This window comes from Notechis scutatus, chromosome 1 (genome assembly GCF_049901735.1).
Source record: "Notechis scutatus isolate UNSWTSFEM ecotype Mainland chromosome 1, rNotScu1.2, whole genome shotgun sequence".
In the NCBI taxonomy this organism is placed as follows: Eukaryota; Metazoa; Chordata; class Lepidosauria; order Squamata; family Elapidae; genus Notechis; species Notechis scutatus.
This window is the reverse complement of record NC_142009.1, coordinates 143,901,175-143,916,906: the sequence shown is the minus strand read 5'-3', so window position 1 is coordinate 143,916,906 and position 15,732 is coordinate 143,901,175. Positions and strand designations below refer to the sequence as shown.

The following is a 15,732-nucleotide window of genomic DNA, read 5'->3' as shown; positions in this document are numbered from 1 at the left end:
AACAATATTTTTTCCCCAAGTTTTTTTTTTAAAGATTCCAATTTTTCTTCTTTCCTTTCTCCCAAAATGAAAAGACGAAAAATGAACTGCATAAAGTTCTGCTACAGCAGGCACTCGTTCCCCCCAAAAGGAACTCACAAATTACAGAACACAAAAAAAAGAGAGGTAGGACCCAGGATATAGGCAGACGCAAAACTTTATATGCAAAAAATAGCCAATCTGGACGGTTAGCCCTGAGGGAAGGAGGGGTGGGCGGGGAACGGTAACAGCCGGCATGCATTTTTCAAAAGAACCACACAGGCTGCTGAGCCCTGGAAAGAAAGAGTGAGCCGAGTAACATTTTGTTGCTTCCTGATTGGCTAATTTCAAGCTCCCGGCTGCACTAATCGGCCGGCCGTGTCGCTCACGTGACCTCCAGGCGCGAGATTAAATTCAAACGGCCGTGTAGGAGGAGATCAGGGAGTCGGTTGCGTCGTTTCTGCGGGAGAATCTTTTCCTTGCAAGGCAAGCGGGTGGGTAAGCGCCGTGAGGTTGGGGGTGGGGGTGTCGGATGGGGTGCCGCTGTTTAAAAAAAACAAAAAACTGAGCGAAAACAAATTTAATTTGGACTTAGTGGAAGGGCAAGTTTTCCACTTTGTTGGATGGGTTCTAGTTGAACAAATGAAGCCGAAAAAGGGGGCTCTTGCTTTGGGGAAGGGGGTGGGGGGTGGGACAGTGGTTGGGGACTTGGTAGGTTATGATTTAAGTCTTCTGAAGACAAGCAACAGTTTTCTGGCTGCCGTAATGCCTGAAGGCAGATTGCTTCCCTCCTGTGACTTGTTTTTATTCAAGTATAAAACGGCTTGTGACATCTGGTGGTGCAACTTGAATGGGTTTGTCTGGTTGAGCCGTTTCTTGCACATTCTGCAATCTTTTCAGAAGAAACCCAGAAAACAATACGTATAGAATTGCTATGTTTAAAACACTTTTTTATTGGGTAAATGAGGCTTTATATTAAAAGGTTTTTCTTTTCTTTTTAGGAAATCAAGGAAAGTTGGAAAACTGAATTCTGTCAACAACAAAAAAATGGTAAGTCATAAAAGATTATCATTGGTATCTTAGACTGGAGCTGAAGATAGATTTATATTACAATTAAGAGATGGGACATGGGAATTTCTGTCTTTAAAAAAAACGGCTATACCGTAATATATATGAAATATAAGGAAGGATTTTGTGGTACTGTATAAGGCAGGCAGGGTTTCTTGTATATTAAAGTTTTTTAAATTGTTGGAAGTTAAAACCTACCCCTCTCCTAGGAAAATGAAATACTTTAGGATATATTTAAAAAGGCAGAATATTTGAAGTTGCAACGACATTGAAAAAAGGGACATGACCGTTTTTTCACAGTTTACGACCATTGCAGTGTTCTGGGGTTATGTGATCACTTTTGCAACCTTCTGACAAGCAAAATCAATGGGGAAACCAGATTCATTTAGTAACTGTTATTAACTTAACAACTGCAGTGATTCACTTGAACAACTATGGCAAAAAAAGGTTGTAAAATGGGACAAAACTCAAATGTTTCACTTAACATACATTTTGGGCCAATTGTGATCATAAGCCAAGGACTACCTGTAAAGATAAGTTTAAAAAATGTGAAATTACTATTGTGACTGGCTTTTCCAATGTCCTGATGTTATAGCTTTTTAGTATGTTATAACTGATGAAAAGTGAAAATTACAAGAAGTACGTATCAAGATGCTATGTGTCTCACACCACTCTAATTTTAAAGAGTATTTTAGAACAAAATATTCATGTTAGTTAATGCTATGTTAATTTTTTTCAGGAAGACAAAGAAAATGCCACTGTATCTACGGGTATATGGAACGAAGGAGACAGTATACTTGAAAATGCTTTTGTTTCCCCTAAAAACTTGAATACCCATGTACTAAAACAAATTAAGACGGATACAAATTGTAATTCTCCAAACAATACAACAGTAGCAGATCCTGAATCTGCAGCAGTAAAATCCAAGGTTATGTCATTTACTCAGACCTTTCTACAGAAAGCAAACATAAAGAAACAAATAAAAGCAGAAGTCTCCAATTCTGTTCCATGCATTTCAGATAAACGTATACTTGGCTCATATCGTGGAAAAATAGTTTCTTCTAAGGTAAACTCCTTCAGAAAAGTTCCAGCAAATGAGCCTAGCAATTCTCTGCCTAAATCAGGAGTAAAATCAGCCACAACTAATAATGCAAGTATAAAGGATGCTAAAGTCACTGGCAACACCGGTGCTCCTAAAGTCCTAAATTCCAAGCCTCTTCAGACCAGTACTGTGAGAGTTTCTGTTTATCATCCCAAAACTATTTTGAATCATGAGAAACTAACTATTAGTGGTGGCACAGAGAATACTGAGGCAGCCCAAAAGAACTCTTCCAGCAACCGGAAATCACTATTAAAGACTGTTCCAGTCAATGCTAATAATTCTGTCCCAAGGATAAACAAACTTGCTTCATCTAAAACTGTAAGTGGAAGCCTAAAAGTGCCACTTTCTGAAAGTCATGCTACTTCAAAATCAATTAAAAAAGCTCCGACATCTGTAGATGTGAGAAGGTAATGTAAATACCTGCATTTTTGCATCAAAATGTATTGAGGCAATACAACATCAAAAAAGAGATGGAATGTTTCAGACTATGCTTGCTAGATTTTGTGGAATCTCATTTAGCTGGGTTTGATCAACATGGTACACCAAAATCCAGCAAATTGCTTTATGACTATACTTATAAAAATGCAGATTGTACAAAAGAAAATAAACTCTTGCAGCCCCACCATCACGTCCATATTTATGACTAGGATGTTTTATTCACTTTGTCTTAAATTAGCCTTGAATAGTCAACAGTTTAAAGTAATTGCACATACTGAATTTGGGGGCTTGATAATAGGATGCTTTCACAACTGTTATTACAGAAGATAAATGTTTAATTGTGTGCTCCCCCACCCAATGTGATAAATCATATTTCTTTTGCTTTAGATAATTATGATCAAACAATTATACATGCAAACTACATGCATTTAGGCTTACAGGCTTCTGTGCTTTCACTAGAAGTTTTGTTTTGGTAGGCCATTGGATCTGAACTGCAATTGCCAATTGAACACGATGGCACAAAAATACGGGCAGCTCTGGCTGTTTCAGCTTAGTTCTCTCTTTGCCTTATTTTTCTAGCAATCATGACTTGTAATTGCAATTTTGAATATTAACTGCTTAACAGTTGATTTTTATCTCTTATAATGTAAATGTTTTTTGAGATAGATATGAACAGCTGTGAATTGACAGACCTCATTTCACTGAGGCTAGATAACTGTAGCTGTTCTATTTCTAGCTAAAAAGCAAGATGAAGTACTGTACTAATCAACTTAAATGTTTATATTTTAGACTTAAGCTAGCTGAATGGCAGGCTTCAAAAGGGATAAAGAAGGTACATAACAATGTACCTGTAAATAGTCAGCCTAAAAAAGCAACATGTCAGCAAACTATCAAAGAGCCAGCTGAATCTTTTTGGGCTGCTATCGTTGAAGAAGATGAACAAGGACTACTTAATGATAAGGTCAACAAGACACTTGCAGAATGTGTGGATCTCATTGAAAAGGTACAATGTTTAAATAAACCACCATAATGCTGAATTAACTTTTATAACATTCTTGTACTTTATTACGTTCTATAAATTCTGAAGGTACAAGGCATACTGGATTTTCAAGGCAACTGGTCTTATAATGAATCAATGTGAAGAGAGTTGGTAGGCTACATCATGACATCTTTTTTTTTAAATCAAAGTTTCATTAATTTTCAATAAACAGACAAAACACAAAACAGAAACATAAAACTTCTTTTTGGAAAGCGGCTTAATCCCGGGTTACATCTTTTTGTACAGACATAAATCCATGCTCACCTTATATACCATTTCATATCTTGTTTACCATTCTATATTTTCTATATAGCTTCTCCCCTCTTTTCACTCTCTTAATTCTATTTTATTTATTTCATCTCAATTTAAATCATTATACTTGTATCTTTTGTCCGTTCTTTTTCAATTATCTATTTATCTTTTCTCTTTAGCACAAAATTTCTTCTATAATCACTGGTTGAAGTGTGACGCTTTTCTATCTTTCCCCTAAATTTAACACTTAAAATAATATATTATTTCCATTCTGATTCTGCTTAGTACATTCTACGTACTACATTTTAAAATAAGAAAATAATAAGTTTATAACATAGTTAAAACAATGATCTATAACAAATTAAACTCTATCATTAAATCTTAAACATCTTACACATTCCCTTTAATATTTTATTAAATCATATAATATTCCAATTTTCTAACTATTTCAAATACAAATACTACAGTACAGTCTTATGTACTTTTGCAGAATCTCTTTTTTAATTGTATTTTACCCTTTGTCTCTGAAAAAAACCTGTTTTTTTACATCCTGTTTCAAGCCTTTGTAACTTCTCTTCCCTTTTTCCCTTCCTTTCTTGTCCAGTCTAGCCTTTTTACCTCCCCCATCTCTTAATCTCCACCCTCTTAGTCTCCTCTCTCTGTTGTATTCCTCTTTTTTGTTGCTTTCTGACATTGTATCGATTTTTCACCTTATTTTCCCCTTTTTTGGTTGTTTTTTTAAATCTTAAATTCTCCATTCTCTTTCCCCTCTTTCCCTTTTCTTCCTCAACTAAAGTTGTTTGTTCTTTAAAGATGGCTTCTTCTTCATCATCCCAGCCTTCTTGTTGTAATTCCTGGTAGGTAGAAATCGCCATTTCTAAGAAGTGAAAAACAGATCCAGAAGAGCCCTTCCCTTGTTCCTCTTCTTTTAACTTTTTGAATTCCATTTTCAATTCTTCAACAGATAATGCCATTGTGAAATTTTTTTAAACAACCCAAATGTTTTTAGTCTTTCAAAAAATAGTTTCCAAAAGTCTCAAAGTCACCAAGCAATCCAAATCAACACAAACTGGTTCATTGAGCACTTTCTTCTTTTTATACTTTCTCTTCCTGGGGTAGAATTCAATTACAAAGTTCCAAAATGTATTTTTTAGAAGTCTTATTACAGTTCATCTCTGATCTTATAAGCCCCAAGCAGTCTCCTCCAGCAAAGTCTTAATATAAATTCTTTACCTCTCCCTTCCCACTTATAGCAAAAAAAGAATTTTTAATTTTTTAATTCCAATATTCAGAAATCTTTAATGTCCCCTTGGCTTTAATTTTCAAGTTTAATTACCTTCTGTTGCCAAAATGGGTTTTTCCTATTTCCATCTGCTATTTCCATAGGGAAGGAGAGTGAGAAAAAACAAACTTTCCCTTTTCACTTGCCGCTTTTTACGATCTTCTTAGGGAATAATGTATCTTTAAGAAAGTTAAATTTCCAGGGTATTTAGATGTTACTTGTTATCCCGGTTCAGCCAAAAACTTTCACTTTCTCAGCTTCCTCCTGCACATTCTTGTCCGGCTGAAAGCTTTTTTGTGGCGGCCATTGCTGACTGCCGCTCCACCGCCTTTGGAAAAGGGAGTTTAGCCGGCCGAGGATGGGGGTTGCGATCCCCCCAGGCCCCTGCCCAGTTCTCCCCTATCTTCAGTTACTTCTATGGGGTAACTATAGCCTCCAAATCCGGCTGGATCGGGGGCACTCCAGCAGCGAGCGCAGCAAAAACCGCGCACGATCGCGGATTCCTGCCACCGCTGAAGCCTTACAAACCGGAACTCATGACAACATCTTATATATCATTTTATATTGTAACTAGAACACGAGTGTCAATCTGGACTTTTTCCCCCTTCATTAAACTGGATGTGGCCAGCGCGTGATACATCCAGCCCACCAGCAGGGAGTTTGATAGCCCTGAACTAGAACAATCTGATCTGCCCTGAATGGGGGAAAAAGACTGAACTGTAGAACACAGATATGTTTATTACTACAATAGAGAAGATTCTTTGAAGTTTTGTGTTAAATAAAAGGCTAGTCATTCTCTGGATAATGAAAATATAAAGTAATTCACAGAAGTTTATGCATTATAGGTAGTTCTTGGCTTAAAACCACAATTGGGACTGGCATTTCTAATGTATGGTGGTGCATTTGTAAATTGAGTTATATGACCAGAGCCAATTTTATAATAATTTTTGTAGCAGTCATACGAACCACACAGTTAAATGAATCACTTGATCATTAAGTGAATCCGGCTTTCTCAATAGACTGTCAGAGGCAGGCTGGGAAAGTAACAAATTGGGATCGTATGACCACAAGACACTGAAAACATATGCATGCCTGTTACTAAGCACCTGAATTGCTATCACATGAGTGAAGATGATGAGATGTCATAACTTGGAAAACAGATCATCAGTCACTTTTTTCAAACCAATTGCATCTTTGGATTATTAATTGAACAGTTAAAGTCAACTGCAGTCTGTGCTTATGCAACATATTAACATTTCTCTAGAAGTCATGTAGTTTAAAGACATTTGGTACATTTTTTCTTTGCTATTTCTCTTCAGGGTTTTGTAGGTGAAAGAGTATATTCCATTTTGGAAAACCTGATAGTGAAAATACCAGAAGCAAAAAAGTTTGCTAAGTATTGGGTGTGCCATATGCGTCTTGAGCAGTTTCGCTCCACAGAAAAAGTAATAACTATTTATGAAAATGCAATTCTTGCAGGAGCACAGGTAAACACCCTTAAATGTGTTTTACTAAATTTAATTGTTTTCAGTTACTTTGCATATATTTGTATATATTTATAAACTTTCTCATATTTTAACTCTTTAGTTAAAATAGTTTTTAAAGTTACAGTTTTTAAAAAGTTAAAAGCATTCCACCATTTATTTAAAGAAATCAGGTTGGCATAGTCCTCTTTTGTTATAACAATCTTATGTGGGAGTGAGCGGTCTAAGATTACATTAAGCATATTATTTTACATGGCCTAGTGTCACCTTCTGCGTGGTGGGTTGCCATATACATTTGATTAATAAAATAAATATCTGAGGAAATTTGAACCTGGATCTCCAGTTTTATTTGAATAGTGATCTTTTATAACATTGTAAGTAATTACAAGTGGCCTGAGGACCTTAGGTGATAAAGAGAAAGTGGTTTGTCATGTATCTGTGTGGGATAAGGGTTTATTGGGTTTTGTATTTAGGGTTTTACTTTTGTAAGCCATCTGTAGTCACAGTGAGCTAGGAAGACCTAAATTTTCTAAAATAATTAGCTAAGCTAACTGGATATTAATGATTGTTTTTTCAGCCTAAGGATGAGTTACGTCATACATTTGCAGATGTTATAAAGGCTAGACAAGATCTACCAAAAACTGATGGTAAGATTTAACATTATTGGGTTAGTTTCCTCAGATTTTCAATTTTGCCCTGCTGAACCTGATCCTGTATGATGCATTTTACTTGTTATAAGCAGCATTGTTAACTTTTATTTGCCTCCATTTTAGTACCTTTTGAATTTCTTTTTTTTTTTAAAATAAATTTTATTGATGTTACAATTAAACCAACAACACATACATAAATGAAAGAGAGAAAAAGAAGAAAGGAAGAAGAAAATAGAAAGAAAAAAATAGAAAACTATTAAAAGCATTCTCATCTTCAACAGTTTGTAAGACCTCTTTATCCTTATTTTATGCCATATACACACACCTAATCCTTACATATATCTGTGTATCACTACTATGGATTTATCCTATCCTCTTTTGCCTTTTAGTGTGAAGTCTATCTTTGGTCTATCCATTTGTACCAGCAGTTCCAGCTGTTGTAGTATATTGAAGTGTCTTTATTTTTTAATGCCAAAGTTAATTTGTCCATTTCTGTACAACTTGAAATTTTTTGAATAATCATCTCCTCTGATGGAACATGAGGCTGCTTCCAACATTGTGCAAAAACCAATCTGGCTGCTGTCAAAATGTGTATTATTATATATTTCACTTTTTTGATATTTGTTTATCAAAGATCCCTAACAGAAAGGACTCTGATTTGAATTCGATCTGTTCTCTTGTCATTTCTTCCAGCCAATTTCTAATTTTCTGCCAATATTTTTGAGCTTCTGTTCAGGACCACCACATATGGAAAAAAAGGTCCCTCTTTTTTTTTTTTTTTTTTTGCATTTCCAGCAATTCGGACTCATTGGGGTGCATTTTCGCTAATCTCAAAGGAGGAAGATGCCATCTATAAAACATAGGCATTTTCTTTGTATGCTACCGATTTTGTAATTTTATTATTTCTACCCCAGACCTTTTCCCATTCTGTTATGGTGATGCTACGTCCTATATTCCTACTCCAGGCTATCATGTTCCCTTTTACAATTTCTTCTAATTCTACTTCTAATAAATAATTATAAAATTTTGTTATATTTTTTTTTGCCTGATGCTAATAAAATTTTATCTAATTGCTGGAGTTTATTGTTAATTCCAAATTCTTTCTTGTCCTGTTTATATCTACTTTGAATTTGAAGATATGCCCACCGATCAATTTTTAGTCCCCACTCTTGAAGTTCTTGCCGCGATTTCAAATTTCCTTGCGTATCCAATAGGTCCTTATATTTAATCATTTTAGTGATATCCAGATTATTTGGGTGAATCATTGCCTCCATTGTTGAAATCCAAATTGGTATTTTTAAATAGTGTTTTTTCCGTATTTTCTTCAAATTAGTTAGTCTCTGATTAGGTGTCTGTGAAAATATTTCTGGCTAGTTTTCCCTACATCCCATAAAAAAAGCATGCCACCCCCTCTGCAAGTCATGGCCTTCTAAGAATAATATTCTCTTATTGGTTAAATTCACCCATTCCTTCAACCATACTAAAGAGGCTGCACTATAATACAACTCCCAATTTGGAAGTGCCAGCCCTCCCCGGCTCATCATATCCTGCATTGCCTTTAAATTTATTCTAGGTTTTTTTCCCTTGCCAGATAAATTTTACAGTTATTTTATTAAGTTCTTCAAAAAAATTTTTTTTGTGTACTTTGATTGGGATCGTCTGAAATATATATAGGAATTTTGGAAGAATATTCATTTTAATAGCAGCAATCCTGCCTAATAATGAAAGTTGCAGCTTGCCCCATGTTTCTAAATCCTTCTTTACCTGTTGCATCAATTTATCATAATTATTTTCCTTAAGTGTCTTACAATGTGCTGTCAACCATATTCCTAAGTATTTAATTTTCTTTATCATTTGTATTCCCATAACTTCTAGTTCTATTTTCTGTTAAATTTTTAGTCATTAATTTTGTTTTCTTCCTATTAATTTTAAGTCCTGCTACTGCTCCAAATTGTTCATTCATCAGTTTTTGTCCTCTTTGTATTGGTTCTTCAATGAAAAAAAATCATATCATCCACAAAAGCTTGCAACTTATATTCTTCTTTCTTAACCTTTAATCCTTTTATGTCTGGGTTCTGTCTAATTCGCATTAGTAATGCTTCTAATGATAATATGAAGAGCAGGGGTGAGAGTGGACAGCCCTGTCTGACTCCTTTTTCTATTTTTATTGGGCGGGTATATTCCCTGTTTATTATAATATTAGCCTGTTGTATATCATAAATGGTTGATATAATATTTTCAAATTTGGTGCCTAAATTCATATTATAAATTTTTTGGATTAAAAATTGCCAATTTAAATTATCGAAGGCCTTCTCTGCATCTAAAAACATAAGTGCAATTTATTTTTCGGGGTGGGCTTCGTAAAATTCTAAGACATCTAGTACTATTCTTAAGTTGTTCCTGATTTGTCTGGTTGGGAGAAATCAATTTTGATCTTCATATATATGCTCATTTAACATTCTTTTTAGTCTACTTGCTATAATAGAAGTGAATATTTTGTAATCAGTATTTAACAGTGAAATCAGCCTATAATTTTGTATATATCGGGGATCCGAATCCTCCTTCGGGATCAGCGAAATCAATGCCCCCCTCCATGAATCCGGCATCCTGGCTGCCAATAAGATGTCATTAAAAACTTCCACCATAAGAGGTCCTATTTGTTCTGCTATTGCCTTGTACAGTTCCCCTGGAATCCCATCTGGTCCCGGGGATTTATTGTTTTTCTGGTTCTCTTGCTGATTTCAATTCAAACCAAGTAATATCTTTGTTTAATAATTCTTCCATTTCTTCCCCAATTGCTTTATCCTTCACTTCATCTAAATAGTTTCTTATTCTATCTTTGTTAACTTCTTCCTTTTTATATAACTCTTCAAAATACTTATGGGCAATTTCTTTTTTCTGTTCTATCTCCTGATATATATACCCCCTTCCATCTATTAGCTGGTATATCAATCTCTTTTCTTTCCTTTTTTTAAATCTATATGATAGCCATCTCCTGCTCAGCTCCTGCACCTACCCAGAAGAGCAGACGCAGGGGTAAGGGCAGGACTGGCCAGCCACCACAGCCGCTCCCACGCCAGCAAGACAGGCCCTCGGCATTTCCAGACAGGTAGTTCGCCTCCCCGCTGGCAGCTCCACCTCCAGCAGCCCACCTGGAAGTTGGCAGCGCAACAACCGCTGCCTCCACTGGGGGCGAGGACAGGAGGGCCGGGGCTTCCCTCCCTTCTTGTACGGCCCCAACTGTCCTGACCGGCAGTGGCAGCACAGGGCGAGAGACAGGAGAACAACCACTGCTGGAGCTGAGGGGATGGCGATGGTGCACACATGCAGCCCCACCTCCCCAGAAGAGCAGCAGCGACAGGCACAGGATGAGAGACAGGAGCGAGAATCGCTGCCACCCTTTCGCCCCCAGCGGCGGCAGGAGTAGCAGGCAGGGCAGCATTTGCTGGCTGGGTGGTCAACTGCCCTGCTCCTGCTGCCAGGGATGAAAGGACGGCAGCAGTTGTCGCTCCTGTCTCTCACCCTGTGCCTGCTCTTTGGGGGAGGTGGGGCTACCTGTGTGCCCCACTGTCTGGTCCAGCAGTGGTGGTTCTTCTGTCTCATCCTGTTATGTCTCTTCTGGGGAGGCGAGGCTGCGCAGGAGCTGACTCCATGCGGGAGGAATGTCTGTCCGTCTGGCGCTGGGGTAACAGGCACACTAGCCGGGAAGCAGTCACACTCCCTTGGCAGAAGTGGGGGGGGATTTCCACTGGCTTGTTCTCAGTGGTGGGCTAGAGAGGGGCGCTTCATTCCGTCCAGAGTTGGGGCGAAACTCTCCACCTGCTGGCTCTCCAGCCCAAGCCCCAGGAGTACTGACGCCCCTTCCCTTTGAGGCCAGGAAGGGGCTCCATCTTTCCAGCGGAGGGAGGAAGCATTCCTCACCCAACTTTCTCCCTCTCCGAGGCTGTGGAACCGGGTCATTGGTGGGTGGGCAGGGAGGCGCGAGGACTCCCAAAAGGCCAGCGCATGCTCACCGGTCAGCTGGTCTTCACATGTGCATGCGCACCAGAAACCAGAAGATCATCTGTTCTTTCGGTTTCCAGCACGCGGGTGCCCACGTGCTCACTGCACGCTCCCGTTTTGGCACTCGGTGCCAAAAAAAGTTAGCCATCACTGCCTTATACCATGACAGAATATATTTATATTTTTTTCAGAATGCGTGAAGGAAGAAAACTCTGTAAATCCTGAGGGACCAGCTGAAGCGGAGATAAAAGAGGCTTTCAAGGAAGTCAGTTTGAATAACGAAGTGGAGCATAGTAATGAAGCTTTTCTAGAATCAACAGAAATTTGCTCAAAAATCAAAGAAGACTTTCCTAAGGAAAAAAACAAAAGTAAAGAACAGATGCAGAAAGACTTAAAAAATGAAGAAACTGCTACCAATGCAGAGAAAGATAGAATCCTAGAGATTCAAACTCCTGAAAATGAAAAATGCTCATATTTAATAAAATATAATTTGTCAACGACTTCCCATTTGGAAAGGTGAGTCTTAATATGATCTTTTCTATGTAGGGTCTGAGGATGTGGAGTTGCTGTCCTTAATTTTTGAAAAGGATGGTATGCTCAATTTGTGTAGTAATATCCAAGTATTTGGGAAAAGTGAACCTGAATTTGAGTTGAGTGAGTTTGAAAAAAATAATTTCAAGGTTGTGACTGAGAAGAAAATTAATAGCTGAAAACCATTGTAGAGGTAGCCCCGAATCTTCTTTTTACCAGGGATCAATTTCAGGGAAAACAGTTTTTCCATGGACTGGCGGGGCTAGGATGGTTTTGTGCACTTCCTTGATCTTGCTAATGCGTAGATGAAGCTTTGCTCGCTTGTGCAGCCCGATTCCTAATAGGCTATGGATCAGTATCGTGAGGGTTGAGGACCCCTGCATTATAGGACTCAAAAACTGATTAGTGAAAATTGGCAGGTGAAATCCCTTGTTGAGATTTATCTATCGGAATCAGGCTCTCAGTCATAGCTTATCTTCAAAAGAAGTATTTTGTTTTAAACTAAAATTCCACCGTAAGTAGTCCTTTAGTTACAAGTATTTGTTCAACTGTTTCAAATTTCAAGCACAAATTCAACAAATTTCAGGCACATGGCGACCAGTTCACTTATGAGTGGTTTCATGTTCCAGAGTCACATGATCACTATTTGTAACTCCCAATTGACTTCCCAAAAGCAAAGCCAATGGGAAAACCAGCAGGGAAGGTTGCAAGTCACTCAGGCAAATCTCCTAAAACTCAAGCTATATTTTTGCTCTTGCGCACCGTAACCTTCCTCCTCCCCTTTGCTGCACGCCCTCTTTCTCTGGCTTTCCTGAGTTTGCATTACACTGCAGCAATCCCTTACCTCAACTTGTGCATGGCTCTCCCCAACCCCATGGCATCCTAAACTCTACCTGGGACTTATTAAATTCCTTAAGACCAATAGGATAACAATTTTTAGCCAGGATAACCGTTGGTTCTCATTCACCTGGAGAGCTTGGAAAAAAGATAATTGTACATATTTGATTTTAACATGATATACTTTGTAAGATTTCCACCAATCTTCATTATATTGACCATATCTGTCTTCCCCTGAGGCTTGCTGGACAATAAGAGTACATTGTCAGGAAAAATAATATCTTTTGCTACTAGATGTCTAGAAGCCATGTATGAATATTTTAAATACCGTGTTTCTCCAACAATATGGCCTCCACCAATAGGAAGGCCCAGCATGATTTCTAGGCATGAAGTGAAATTAAGCCCCCCCCTCCCCCCCAAAAAAATTTAGGCCTATTTAATCCATGCATTTCCCCGCCATTTCTCACATCATTCGTTAAAACTACATGAGGTGAAGAGAAATGGGGGGGAAGGGGAGGGAGAAAACTTGCCTTTAGGAGCACCCTGCAGGTAGCCTAGGCTAGAATACTCCAATCTACTACCGATAGAACATCGGCCGATAGAAGCTCCCCGAAGGCAGAGTCAACAGCTACTTCTATCGGCCAGTGGAAGCGGCCTCGGGCGAGCACCCACGCGCACTCCCCTCGCCACGAAGCCATTTCTATTGGCTGATGGAAGCTCCCCAAAGGCAGAGTCACCAGCCACTTCTATCGGACGGTAGAAATGGCTTCATGGCGAGGAGTGTGCGTGGGGCACTTGCCCTGAGGCCACTTCTACTGGCCGATAGAAGCAGCTGGTGACTCTGCCTTTGGGGAGCTGCTATTAGCCAATAGAAATGGCTTCGTGGCGAGGAGTGCACATGGGGCGCTCCTGTCAGGAGTACTCCGCGGGCTGTAACGCCTTGCCCTGAAGCGGCTGGTGACTCTGCCTTCGGGGAGCTTCCATCGGCCGATAGAAATGGCTTCGTGGCGAGGGGAATGCGCATGGGCGCTTGCCCCGAGGCCGCTTCTACCGGCCGATAGAAGCAGCTGGTGACTCTGCCTTTAGGGAGCATCCATCGGCCGATAGAAACGGCTTCATGGTGAGGGGAGTGCGTGTGGGTGCTCGCTGCGAGGGCGCTTCTACCAGCTGATGGATTTCCTCCCCCCCCCACACACACACCTAGAGTGCCCCATGCGCACTCGACTCTCCACGCCGCCGCTTCTACCGGCCGATAGAAGCGGCGGGTGACTGCCTTCGGGGAGCTTCCATCGGCCGATAGAAGCAGCCTTGTGGAGAGGTGAGTGCGCCTGGGGCGCTCTAGGTTGGGGTGCGTGTGGGGGAGGAAATTAAGTCACCCCTGAAAAGACGTCCTAGCCGTTTTTTCGGGACTCAAAAAATAAGACCAGACCTGGCCTTATTTTATGAAAAACACGGTAGTAACAGTGGTAATATTGTATTTAGTACTGATATATTTAGAATTTCTTAGAAGTAATAAAACAAGCTATCTGGATCTATATCATTATAAAAGGGTATATAGCAACAGTGACTAAGACTTGCAACTTTGGCCCAAATATCAAATTCTGAAATATTTTCTAAACCAGCTTTGGCAGTCAAAATTATCAGTCTTTTAAACTGGCATGGTTTTATGTTCCTAAAATCACACATGGCTGAAATATGTATATCCATTATCCGTAGAGAAGCAATGTTGTTGTTTTTTACAATATTCAATGCCAAATTAATAGTTGTAATACTGTTATTCACTCACTAAGGCTGTTCTGTTGTCAAGCCACATTGAATTATTGCATTCTAATCCTGTAAATACCTAAATATGGTTTCCCTTTTTTACCCTAAGCACAAAGAAAAGGCTGCAATGTGATGACTCTGCAATTAAAAATCTGAAATTCCTAACACCTGTAAGACGGTCCTGCCGCATCCATGAAAAAGCGAATAAGTTACCAAGTATGCTGAAAGATCACAGTCCTTGTGTTTCTTCGCTTGAACAGCTTGGAGAATTTGGAGATGAAGGCACTGGTTTCATCTACAGACCAAACAATGCTTTGCAAACTGTCAACACTGCAACTATCGGTCAACAGGAGCAAAGCAGAGAATGAAAGCACATGTTTTTATTTAAACCAAAATTAACTCAGTGTAGGTGTTAAATTCCTATGGTTTAACTAACTTTTAATTTAGCTTTACTGTTACTAAATAAATAAAAACACATGTAATATGGAAAGAATTGCTATGCTTTAACATGTAAAGGAGATACATTTATACCAATCTTACCACTGAATGAAACCATTAGAGAGCATTTCACCATTAAGAGACCATTGATGACATTAAACTAATTGTATAATGAGATGCATGTTGGGCACTTAAGTTAAACTTTGTGGGCAAGGAACAGAAGAACATTGTGTCTAATTTGTAGATCTGAAGATAAATCTTTCCAAATAATGGCAATTAGTCATTAACCGTTTGATAATTTTCAATGTGTTGAATGTTAATTCACTTGTACTGATGTTGTAAACTTTTTAAATTTACCTTTTTCAAAACTTGTCTGAATTTCATCTCTCGCTGTTGAGCTATATATATGTATATTATATTGTATAATATACATATGTATTCTATGTATGTTAGTGTATATATGTACGTTTATTATATATGTTTGGGTATAGAACATAAAATAGAACATTAACAACTCTTGAGAAGTGTGGGGAAATAAAATTGCCAGTTTTATAAATGCTGTTCTGAAAGATTTGATCAGTGGTTGGAAATAGCATGCTAATAACGATTTAATATAAAAATGTGAGTGCCTATTAATAACATTAGGAGTAACAGTTTGTCAGCTGAAATCAATGTGGCAATGACAATCTTCTTTCATACTGTTGCTCAGATACATATAGTCTGGAAGTTTGGTTTAAGAGTATTTTAACATTAACTATTTATGACCCCAAATTGTTTACACATTGATAATTATTTGAGATTTGTCCACCAACTGAAATTGAAAGGAG

General features: G+C 38.4%; 1 protein-coding gene across 1 annotated transcript; it reads left to right on the top strand.

Annotated features, from left to right (window-relative positions):
* Positions 1 to 1,145: 1,145 nt before the first annotated feature.
* On the top strand, positions 1,146 to 15,461 carry CKAP2 (cytoskeleton associated protein 2). The gene is made up of 7 exons (XM_087952379.1): positions 1,146 to 1,181; positions 1,826 to 2,595; positions 3,416 to 3,629; positions 6,519 to 6,686; positions 7,261 to 7,330; positions 11,527 to 11,851; positions 14,577 to 15,461. Exons 1-7 carry the CDS (start codon positions 1,146 to 1,148, stop codon positions 14,833 to 14,835), a joined length of 1,842 nt encoding a protein of 613 aa, XP_087808505.1. The 3' UTR covers positions 14,836 to 15,461.
* Positions 15,462 to 15,732: the final 271 nt, after the last annotated feature.

Coding starts and splice junctions, on each gene's coding strand:
- CKAP2 (XM_087952379.1), top strand. CDS start 1,146: ATGGGAATTTCTGTCTTTAAAAAAAACGGCTATACC. Junction 1,182..1,825: donor TTAAAAAAAACGGCTATACC/GTAATATATATG, acceptor AATTTTTTTCAG/GAAGACAAAGAAAATGCCAC. Junction 11,852..14,576: donor ACGACTTCCCATTTGGAAAG/GTGAGTCTTAAT, acceptor TTTTACCCTAAG/CACAAAGAAAAGGCTGCAAT.